The sequence below is a fragment of the Festucalex cinctus genome, chromosome 5 (genome assembly GCF_051991245.1).
Source record: "Festucalex cinctus isolate MCC-2025b chromosome 5, RoL_Fcin_1.0, whole genome shotgun sequence".
Classification (NCBI taxonomy): Eukaryota; Metazoa; Chordata; class Actinopteri; order Syngnathiformes; family Syngnathidae; genus Festucalex; species Festucalex cinctus.
This window is the reverse complement of record NC_135415.1, coordinates 8,700,765-8,712,722: the sequence shown is the minus strand read 5'-3', so window position 1 is coordinate 8,712,722 and position 11,958 is coordinate 8,700,765. Positions and strand designations below refer to the sequence as shown.

The 11,958-nt window shown below is 39.5% G+C and overlaps 1 protein-coding gene across 1 annotated transcript; it reads right to left on the bottom strand.

Moving 5' to 3' along the window:
• Window positions 1-463: 463 nt before the first annotated feature.
• Window positions 464-11,708, bottom strand: gpat4 (glycerol-3-phosphate acyltransferase 4). The gene is made up of 13 exons (XM_077520644.1): window positions 11,542-11,708; window positions 10,383-10,908; window positions 8,408-8,477; window positions 8,030-8,330; window positions 5,418-5,492; window positions 5,135-5,224; window positions 2,690-2,783; window positions 2,467-2,582; window positions 2,313-2,368; window positions 2,130-2,215; window positions 1,925-2,053; window positions 1,771-1,850; window positions 464-1,567 (listed from the first exon to the last, which is right to left on the bottom strand). The coding sequence occupies exons 2-13, from the start codon at window positions 10,548-10,550 to the stop codon at window positions 1,459-1,461; spliced, it is 1,374 nt and encodes a 457-aa protein (XP_077376770.1). The 5' UTR covers window positions 10,551-10,908; window positions 11,542-11,708; the 3' UTR covers window positions 464-1,458.
• Window positions 11,709-11,958: the final 250 nt, after the last annotated feature.

The window sequence follows — 11,958 nt, the reverse complement described above, 5'->3', positions numbered from 1 at the left end:
CCTCTGTTAAAAACTAATATTCTTTGTAAGTGGTATATCTCTATTTCCTTATTCCTTTCATAAAGGTTTAGTGATTTGCTACTAATTGCTACTAAAAACAGATTCAGGTAAAAACCTGCAAAACAATAAATGCCTGAGTAATGTGACCAAATGTAGTGGATTTAATAGCTGGTTGTACCGTTTCAGCCTCAACAAGCACATCATGGTTTCCATAGTGCTGCTGGAGAGCTGTTCAACCACGACCATTTCCATCACCATTTTACCCTTCTCCATGCAGAGTGCACTTTATTCTCTCCTAGCGGGAACAAATGAATTAAGTTGAAAACAGTATGTTAACAAATGTGCTGGTAAGAGTCCCAGTTTTTTGAACGGCTAATCTGCAATACAGTTCCATCATTTAAGTCAAATGTCTTACTTGAACAAGTTATGAGTTCTGCATTTCAAATAAACCCACAGCGACAAATGGCATTCTTGAAGGTTTATTTTTGCTAAACGTTTGGTGCAATCTAAATGCCGAGTTCGTGTTGGTAGAATCCAACCTGAAGGAGGCCAATCTACAGACACTTCCTGTTCTTGAAGAGTCTGCCAAATAGGACAAAGATCACCAAAGCAAGGGAAATTAAGACAATAGCCTCTGGAGTTCAGTTAAAATAAATTAAACGTGTTACTGCTGCAACAAATTGGCATCCCAAGAAGTGTCCTCATTTCAAGTGTGTTTAAAGACCCGTTGTAATCGTTTAAACCTGCATTATTACCTGCTTTCCAATGTCATTGATAATTGAGCTGTAAGAATCACAAGTATGTTGTTTAACTTGGTGCAAATTTTCCACTTCACAATGTGAGCATTTACACATTCCATGGAAAAAAAAGAAACAAGAGTTCAGTAACACCAGTTACTGCTGTCGTAACAGGTTGATACACGTCTTGCTGTAAAACAGCGCAGAATACAAGATTCTGTCTGAGGGAGGGGAAAAAAAAAAAAAAAAAAGCTAATAAAAATAGCTTTAAATGTAACAAAATCTGGCATCATGTCAGACAAAAGCCCGTCATGCAAAGTCTCAAAACAGTCTTTTTTTGTTTGTTTGTTTAATCTATAACTCTGTTATATACCCCGAGAGAAACCAGGGTTACCTTAAATCTTGACTGAAATACAAACATGGTAAAATAAACTTACAAAACAGAAACTTACTGACAGATATATTACACGTTTTTCCTCAACCACAAGGAAGACATGGCTCCATCTCAGAGCACTTCTAACTTTTCCATTCTAATGCAGGCGAGGAATTGTTGCTTCACTTAACTGCAACGGACCTGAAACAACGCTGCAAACGGCATACGTCTGTGTGAGGCAGAGAAAAGTCTGGGAACCCCAACTCAAGAGGGTGCACAGCTGACTTCATTTGAAGTCAGAGCTTCCCTGTGGGGGGTTTTGAGCCGATCCACCTCCTCACAAGTCTTTCAGGAGCGACTGCGATCCTCTTGGGTGCCCACCAGCATTTTACTGTACAGCTTCTGCTGCTCTTCTTTAAAGGTATCTTTTACTTTTCCTCTCTTCAGACCTCCGTCCCTGCAAAAAAGAATTTTCATCACTGTCATTTTTGCTGGGGGTAACATACTATTTATTTATTTTTAATATAGTGGGTGGGGCGTATATACTGTTGCGTTCTGTAGACTGAATTAGACGCTGATAACAGTATACACATTCAACAACACAGTCTGTGTATGACCGTGATAAAAAAAAAAAAAAAAAACATGTTGACATTGTCTTACCATAAAAGGTCCACTAATCCTCCTTGTCTAGCAATGGCTGCTTTAACCCGATTGGCAAACTGGACAGCATCCTCCCCTTCCTATGGAAAATATCGATACGTGTAAGAACAGTCATATTTGAATGACTTAATAGTAATAAAGTGAAGAGTCGTACCTCTCTGGACATAGGAGGAAGGTACCACACACTGCAGACAATGGCCCAGCTGCTCATCATACGTAACAGGTAGTTGACCATTCCGAACTTGCTGCTATTCCAGAAGGCGTCTCCAAATCTGGGATCATACTGCACAGGAAATTCGACAACCAAATGACATTGTTGAAATTAGAGTATGCAATTATATTAAGACAAATTCTCCTACCTTGATAGCAACCGGGTACACAGTGCCACCAATTTCAAAACTGCCTTTTTTAAACATCATAACTGATGTGTTGTTAATGCACGTACCTACAAAAAAAAAAAAAAAGAAAGAAAGACATTTTACTAGTAACACAACACTCTTGCTTTAATCAAACTCAAACCAATAAAACATGACCTAACTCACCTTCTGGGAATATGAGAATGGGAAGTTTAGATTTATCTTGTGCATGGTCACTCAGCCTGTATTGCAGAGAGAAGAATACATCTCATTATCTTCAATGGATTCTTAAATTTGGCTTGGGTATCATAAACATGTAGACAAAAAGTAGCAGTTCCACCTGTTGGCCACTAGATGTCTGTCTTTGACCTCTGAGCGCTCAAACCAAATGTGTGGGCAGGCCTTCACCATGGATCTCTGAATGACTCCCATCAAGCCCCCGTGAATTTGGCCCACCTGACACACAAATACAACATTAGACATCCAAAGCGCGCCACCTAGACACCTTTGAAGAATTCCAAAAGACTCCTTACTGGTTGGGGAAAAAAATAGTTTACACTTACCATTGCATAGCAGCCATCACTGGCCAGAATTATGACATCAATCGGTGACGTGTGGTTAGCAACACATATTCCACCATTTTTGGGTTTATTCTCACTACAAGTATAAGAGAAAAAAACCTATTAGGTGTGCACGTTTAACATACATCAAAGAACCATCAACTCAAACCACATGTGCTTGAAAGTCACGATGACACAGTTACACATCAACTTCTCTGTTTCTTTTAAAACCAAAAAATAATAAATAAACAACTAGTTCTTTCTAAAGTGCAACATATAAATCATGTTGCAGCTGTAAATCATCCAACATGAGGCTCTTGCAGATACCAAGACTTCACTCCAGAGATTGAGTTACAAAAAAGCATCACTGACTGGTGTATTTTTATCACCATGCCAAAAAGAAAGTTACAACAGGTCCGATATCTCGCACAACAAAAGTGGGCAAACACTGCTGTGAAAGCACCTACATTTTAAGTCCACAATTCCTCCGAATAGAATAATGGCATTTGCTGAATCAGCATCTAAAAGAGACATTTCTTTGGAGAGTTGTGTGCATTGTCTAAACCAGTAAAACATAAAAGTAAGTTTGAGCCTCTGGCAACCTTCCTTTCACAACTACTCATTTTCTAACTGAGTGCTAACCCACCCTTGCCCTCCTTACTTCAGAGAAAAGCATCTGGCATTATGTAACCTTATGTAGACCGTGATGGATTAGGTATGCGGAGGAATAGGTGCAGCTATGTCCATAAGTATACATAAAAGTACATACAATTGTAAAAAATGTGTATGCGACGACATACATTTTTTCTTATTACAAGATCAAAGAATATAAGTAATAAGCATTATTTCAGAAGTCAGCACAAAGAGATGATTGTAAAACTCACAAATGAATGCCTACCTCTCAAAGTTAAAATACTTTTACATAAAAATTAAGTAATGCCAACAAAATGATATGGCCATGATGTAAGTAAAGCATTTAACTAATACAAGTACTAGTAACAATTTTGCCTCTTTTAAATAAATAGTAGACATATTTGATTAAAAAAAAAAGGGAAAAAAAGTGGACATATTTATACAACTTGCAAATTACTGTATTGATATTGTTGATGTGTGTATTTACAAAAATGTAATGTACTATATACAATACAAGTTGCTTATATACGTAATGTCTAACCTTACAATCAATACCAAAAGTGATTAAATGACAAGTAATTAAATAGCTTGTGCACCTCTTTATGGATACACCTGTTAAGATATCAACGATGAAATCACTTTTCCTTGTGGGCCATCTTTCCTCTTTTACTTCCCTACCGATAAGACGGTAATAAGTAGATGAAGTAGTGCAATAAAAATCTTGTTGTAAATGGCAACTACACGAGCACTAACAAAGTAGCAATATGACTGCAGCGACTTCAGCACACAATCTATTTTATGAAACAATCACATTTTAAACTCTCCCCACCTTATAGAAACACCAATAATCAATAACTTTCTTCAAAACAAGTCTAACTTTTTGAATGTTTTATTTCTCCTGATACTAAACAAACATAAATAAGTACTTCTTCTTTGGGGGATCTCTAGTCATAAATCCATGCTTAAAGGGATCGTTCTGATTTTTTAACATGAATCTCAATTTCATCCTCACCTCCCGTGTGTGCGATCAGCACTGACTTACCCCTGACAGCGTTCTGTGACACGAGTTCTGGTCCGGTGTTGGACGAGAGGAAGATAGTTCAGCAAGCTGGCTGGGGTCTCGGAAATAAAGCGTTTTTCTTCTAAAAACTATTTGTATTCAAAAGCGTGATACATTTCCATCACAATACTCCTTTTCTGAAAAAAGTTAAGACGCCATTACCGCCAGCCACTACTTTTCTGTTCGTTCGTATCACTGCGTGGCGCCCTGTAGAGCGCTAACCGACGCACTGCAGCCAGCTGATCCTTCCGCTAGAAGTTGTTTATCTTTTCGAAGGCGGAAGGATCAGCTAGCTGGCTGCATTGCGTCAATTAGCCGTCTACAGGGCGACGCGCAGTGATACGAACGAACAGAAAAGTAGTGGCTGGCGGTAATGGGGTCTGACTTTTTTCAGGAAAGGAGTATTGTGATGGAAATGTATCACGCTTTTGAACACAAATAGTTTTTAGAAGAAAAACGCTTTATTTCCGAGACCCCAGCCAGCTTGCTGGACTATTTTCCTCTCGTCCAACACCGGACCAGAACTCGTGTCACAGAACGCTGTCAGGGGTAAGTCAGTGCTGATCGCACACACTGGAGGTGAGGATGAAATTGAGATTCATGTCAAAAAATCCGAACGATCCCTTTAACAGAGTCATTACTTATTGAAAACATCTTCAACAATTTAATATAGCAAAATGATGGCATCACTGGTCCACGTAAGTTCAACCAATCATGCCTAGAACAATTATTTGACCCACAACGTTTCTCCTTACCTGTCATGGTATGTTATGATAGCAGTCAGGGCTCTGACGCATATTCTGTTGCACATAAGGTGGGCCTTTTCACTCAGGACACTTTTCATTCTGCAAGGAGCACAAAACAGTAATGGTCACTTGGGTCATATTTCCACAAAAGAGTCCAGTTTAGTTTGTTTTTGCATGTTGTATCAGATGAAGAATGTGCCGAATCACTGCTGTGCAACCCAGTATAACCAGTCAAAGAATTTAGCAAAAGATGAAAAGATCACATTGTTCAGTTCAAAACAGACACACATACCTTCCATTGGGCAGTAAGCCTATAAGAGAAGTGAGGAATACAAGGAGGCCAACACCAGTGAAGGCAAGGGTTACCCTGAAACCAAAAAAAGGACAGATGCAAGTTAGTGATTGGTACAAGTAATATCATTTCTATATTTAAAAAAAACAAAAACAAAAAACAAAAAAACAGATAAGGACTCATATGCAAGTAAAGGGGAGCTTTTTATCATCAGACAACTTTCTTATGGTTACTGACTATAAATGTACCCTTAGAAAGGACATACTAGGCTGTAATTGAGCTGGCCAACAGACAACATTCATTTGAAAGGGCCAATTCCACTTTCAAAGAGGGTGCTGATTAAATAGCGTGAAGAAAGATTTGAGACAAGTGATAAGACACAAGCTTGCAGAGAATGACGTGCGTCTGTGTTCACGTGGCCCGTTCGGTCTCCCCACTGGCAACTAGATGTGTGGCAGCCAGCCTCAGCAATGAGTCACTATGTGTGACACATTAAGCGACTCTCACATGGATGCGCAACAACAACACTTTATGCGCAATCATAAAGTGATCACATTATTCACACATCTGTAAAGACACTTGTATGCTACTACTCTCTCCACTACCACACTTCCTTTTTCTGACAAGAGAAGAATTATTAGTCTCAGGCTGAAATCGTAACATGGAATATACACTCACATTAGGTGTGCTTAACCTTAAATATTTCTTGACAATAATATATGTAACCTCAGTAGTCTAAACATAACCTACCTTTTGATTAATATTGCATTTTGGGAATACGAGTTATGAAGCAAAATCCAGCCGTTTTTATCCATCTCAGGGGGCGGCCTTTTGCAACTTGCTGTCGACTGAAGATGACATCACAGTTACTCAGGGCAACGCAATCACAGCTCACCTGTTTTCTGAAGCAGAGCTGTGATTCGTTACCTGAGACTTGTCCAACTGTGATGTCATCTTATCACCTGTTTTCTGAAGCTGAGCTGTGATTGGTTGTTAGCTGAAACCTGAGCAACTGTGATGTCATATTCACTCGAGAGCAAGTGGCAAAATGGCCGCTTTCTGATATCAATAAAAACTGTATTTTGCTGCTTAATTAAATCATATTCCACTAAGTTAGTGGAACGTGTGACGTGCGGTGAGGTTCATGTCTGGTGAGGCACAGTCAGATTTACAAATAAATGAACCTACAGCTTATTCATCATTTGATTGGCAACATTTAACGTGTTTTGTTTAAAAATTCGTACCAGCATTCGAGCGGGTCGACTTTCCCGTAGTCTGAAGCAATCATTTTAGCTCCAGTGTTGGTCGTCCTTGAATTAGTATCTCCTGCTTTAATTGAAAGTCCAGTTTAGAAAATTCCTTCAATTTCGAGATGCAATCCTCCATTTTGAAATAAAGGCCCAGCAACGAGAAAAAAATTACTGGATGGCTGCACTTGACTTGCTGTTAGCTTGCTAATACTACTTCTTCTATTGTTTGGCGCCGAGGAGTGCGCCAAATCAGAATCACTGGTCTCACTATCGCCCCCTGACATGAGGCAGGAGAACTGCGTGCCTTATGTCAGGGGGGCGATAGTGAGACCAGTGATTCTTGGCATAGTGATGTGAATCCACGCCAGTGAAGCTAAGCGAGCGCTCGCCTCCTCTTAGCATTTGAACGGTAAATGTGAAAATTCCACGATTTTGAAAAAGAAAATCCAAAATTTGTGAAGTTAAATGAGAAAGAACTTTAACACTGAATAAATATAACCATTTAACTCTTTTACTGCCACACATTATCCAAAATCAACCACGACAATGACAGCCGATTTCGAGTATTTTAACTCATCTTTCAAGCAAACAGAATATTACGTGCTATTACTACATAAACATGGTGAGTACCACATGTAAGATCGCGTTCCATTCTTTCATTATCATTATTCCGTTCTTTATCATCACCATTTGAAAATAGGTAAGTTGAGTGACAATCAAGCGAAAACAGCAAAATAAGGCGAAAACAAGCTTTTTGTGAAAAGATCACTTTTGTGCACAAAAGTGACTTTGACAGTAATATTTTTTGTTTAGTGACACTCTGTGAATTAGATTTAATATGACAAAGGCTTTGATCATTCACGTCATCCTTGAAAACGTTCTATTTCATCAAATTTAATCAGATTCGTTTCATTTTAATTTCATACATAGGCAGCCCACTGAAAAGAGATACAATGCTACCATCTGCTGGCCATAGTTAGTGTGTGCTTTTGATTTCACAATCCCATTGACCAGGCAGCGCTCCACTAGATGTTGCACTGCCCATTGATTTAAAATAAATAAATAAAAATAGTTCACGTCAATTAACGTTTATGGTGGCATACATTGTGATTTCAGTAATCATTATTAAACGTTTTTGGCGGTAAAAAGAGTTATTATATTTTTAATTTTATATTTCCATGATGACAAGGGGGGACTGTGCCTCACCTGCCTCCCCTGACTGCACGTCACTACCACTAACGCAACATTAACTCGAGACTACAATGTTTAGTCTAGACGGCATGCATAGAACATTATCGTCAAGAAACTTTTTTTGAGTTGACTTCCCCTTTAAGATTAAACACACATTTGTGCAGTTAATACCTGAGTGGTAAAAGGATGCCGTAGCGGATGAGCAGGCCCAGTCCCCACAGCACAGTCAGCCTCAGGCTGATGTAGTGGAAGTTGTAGTTGCTCCGTGTCAGCAGATTCCAAGACTCCAACTCCTCCGCCGAGAAGCGCTTGGTCACCTCATCGTCCATGATGCTCTCCACTCCTCTTCGAGCAAAATAGAAGATGTCCGACATCTCAAACTCGGGCGCCGAGTTCAGGTCTCTGTTGCTGCCACTGCGCCGAATCTCCTTAATCTCCTCTTCCAAGGAAGTGGGATGTTTTGCGATGATAGCTGAAGCCATCCAGATGAGGGTTGTGTCACACATGGAGTATGTACACAAAATAAAACCCACTAAGAGCCCACCTTACCATTTGAGTAGGGTTTATACAAGGGATGATTCTTTTCTTTGGCTCCTCTCTCCATCCTCAGTGTAGCCCACTACAAAAACAACAGTACAGGCGAGCTGAAAGATTAATTAAACGTGAATTTTCCACATCGCTTATTCAGAACCATAGTGTCATATTATTTGTATATCATGTCCTATTCTTTTTTCACCTGCTACAAGGTTTACAAGTTGTAATCATGTATGCATTGTTGCAGTCTACTTCAATGCAGAGGCCTTCCTTTAAGCAACAAAAGTACGGAGGTATTTGTGCTGAGTAGGGGTGTTAAAAAAAAATCGATTCGGCAATATATCGCGATACTACAGCACGCAATTCTTGAATCGATTCAATAGGCAGCCGAATCGATTTTTTTACATCCATTTTTGATGGAAAAATATTCCACAAAATGTCGAACTTTCACACCTTAAGCATGGAAGAATGTTATATTAATGGAACATTAAGCCTTAATACTTTATTTCAATGCTGATCAAACATAAAAAAGGTTACAACCTGTTTGTTAAATACAGTGGCTCACAGTTATAACACTGAAGTTTGAAATCAATAAATAATACATTTTCATACAAATCTTACAGTGTACATGTACAAGTTTACTGAATGGTATTTTCTAAATTTGAGTAAAAAAAATCTCAACAATCGGCTTGTAAATTCATATCGGGATTAATCGGTATCAAATCGAATCGTGACCTATGAATCGTGATACGGATCGAATCGTCAGGTACTAGGCAATTCACACCCCTAGTGCTGAGAGAGGAAAAGTACACAATGTTCTCTTAAGCATGAGCCAAAGACAATCCATGAAAGAATTGGACCAGAAGGCACGCCAGCAGCCCACACAACTACCGGTACACATGACAGCACAACATAACAAGGCGTGAGACATTAGAATGCAACAAGTTATGATTAAATTCACTCAGTGCAAGACGAAGGCGCGTCCAAATGCACTGGAATTTGCCTCCAGCTCGGGTAAAGAATATTTGGCATTAAAGATGCTTTGACTAATATGGCGCACATCAAAGCTTGCCATGCAAAATCTTTTTCATTAAGTCAAAAATCACTAGGCAGTTACTTTAAAATCATCAATAGGTCACAATTGTCACATTGGTGTTATTGGGAGAATTGATTATCACACTTGAACAAACCAAGAAACCTTGATGCAGCTTAGTACAGCTTGCGGCCTTTTCGACATTCCTCATGTTTGCTACAGGAATTACAAGATCAGGAAATCTCCACCAGTTCACAATGGCTCACTTTTTCTGGCATAAAATCTGATCCAAGTTTGGTCAGATTTCTGTGAGAATTTAGCTCAAGAATCTCAACTAAGTGATCATGATAATAAATTCATTTAAGTGTATTAATCTCATTATGGTATAAAGGAAGGCAACGTTTGATGTATTTAAAGCAGCTGGAGATTTGACAGACTATAGTTAGAGACAAGCTAACAACCCCCCACCCACCCCCACCCCCCCAGGTTACATAACAGCAGGCTGCAATGTTAATCCATATCAACCACTGAAAGCAATGAACCATGGTTGCATGCTACATAAGAATACAAGTGAAGCTTCACTTCAAAGTCAAACATCCTTCCTTTTCAGTATAAATGTTTCAAAAGTTAATAACCTTCACAAGTGTGTTTTATTTTTCTTTGCAGTGTTCCTTGCGATGCCACCACATAATGTTAAAAGAGCCATGAAAGGTAATTTTTAATAATCATATAATTAAACATTAACTCCTGCCCTCTTCCTGTTTGCTCTCCTTTACATGTTAAGCATCTTCACAAGGTGAGTAGTTGTACATCATACTTTACCTCCTCTACTTTAGTTAATATGACATTAACATTAAAATATTAGTTAAACTTTAACCTTTAAATTTAGGTTAAAAAAAAAAAAAAAAAAAAAAAAGTCCTTATTTAACCCATACAACATTAGGTGACAGTGCTTACCTCAAAGATCTTTAACAATGACTTCATGTAGAGCCGTCTAATGCCAAAGGACACGCCAAAGATGGCGGGCACGATGATGAAGACGAGCAGCAGCGTGAACCACACAGTGAAGGAGATACCCAGGAGGATACACACCAAGCTGTCAAAGGGGTTAAAGAACAGCTCCATATTGAAGAGGTGAGTGGCGAGGGCTTTGCAAGTCAGATGGGTAGAGAAGAAGTCTCGATCTCTACGCCTTGGCCCCAACTGGCCCTTATCTGGCGTCAACACAAGGGCTTCATTAAGACAACTATAGGATGGAGCACCCTCTCGCTGCACAGAGAAAAGAGGATCATCTTAACGTTGCCATCATGGCAATATTAAAGTAGAAAGAGGTCAATCAGTCTTTTTAACTGTATGTAATATCCAGATGTCCTTGTGGTTATAGCAAGTGTCCCAGTGGGAGGATGTAAACAAAAAACAGCTGGAATCAGCAAGTAGCTCGCTTGTGGTGAAGCTCCACTCTGCTCCTCAGTGGGAAGTTGGCCTGGAAAGAATATTTTAAACAAGTTGATCATCCTCACAATGACTCACTTAGAATGATCATACTTAAGACTTAGCATTTTCAGTGTGTGTTCTGATCAGTCGAGTTTTAACTGGTAACGGCGTTGTGTACATCAAGTTGTTTGAGCCATCACGTATTTGGTGTTTATAGAAGCCTTCATTGTAACTAGACTTATCAATCTTTGAGGAGTTAAGAGCTTGTCTGAGGCCCCCTTCTCTTCTTCTCGACTGATGATTCAGCGGGACGGCTAACGACAAGCTCGAGGCACAGCTAGCTTCTTCACCAACAGGCACTAACAATTTACATATCCAATTCTACCATGTAGCAGCCTTGATGTTTTAAACGCTGACGTATGTTGTTAGAAAAGCTTACAGGTGCCCACTTAGCCATCGTGACCAAAGATTAAAGTGAGCTTTAACGAGCCGTATGCTACATGGGGTCTCTGACTCCAGGCGTGCTCCAGCTCTTTGGGTTAGCTTTTGCTATCGGCCACGATTAAGGATGAATTGCTGAGCCAAGCTTTTGTTGTCAGCGTGTGCGATTATGTTTATCGAGAGCTAGTCTCATAACTACTAGAACGCATGTAAAAGGGTAAATAATGGATGATAAGCCCACCTTTAATAGCGACACCGGTCCATCTTTTGTCTTTGTCCGGCAGACTGAAGCCAAACTCCATCCGGCTGACAACGTGAACAGGCAACGAGCCACTAGTAGGAGCGCAGCTAATAGCTGCGTGTTTTTACAACCCGTCCGAGACATGCGCATCTCTACAACGACACCATCTGCTTAAAAGCTGCTACTACATTATATTACTAGTGCGAATAGTGCTAACTGATGTAACATAAAGTACGTTTTCTGGTTCCCAATTTTTAAGGATTAGTAACATGCATTTGTGGGATGAGCAGCACAACTGAGTATGAAAAATTTCCCATTTTTCTCTGCCATTGTCAAACATCTTAATTTTGATCTAACCATTGTCTCATATTGAGCTTCTGCTGTCATTAGCAACACTTACGCTAGACCAAAATCTAT

Coding starts and splice junctions, on each gene's coding strand:
- gpat4 (XM_077520644.1), bottom strand. CDS start 10,550: ATGGAGCTGTTCTTTAACCCCTTTGACAGCTTGGTGTGTATCCTCCTG. Junction 8,478..10,382: donor CATTGTTAAAGATCTTTGAG/GTAAGCACTGTC, acceptor TTGTTTTTGTAG/TGGGCTACACTGAGGATGGA. Junction 2,216..2,312: donor CATTCTCATATTCCCAGAAG/GTGAGTTAGGTC, acceptor TTTTTTTTGTAG/GTACGTGCATTAACAACACA.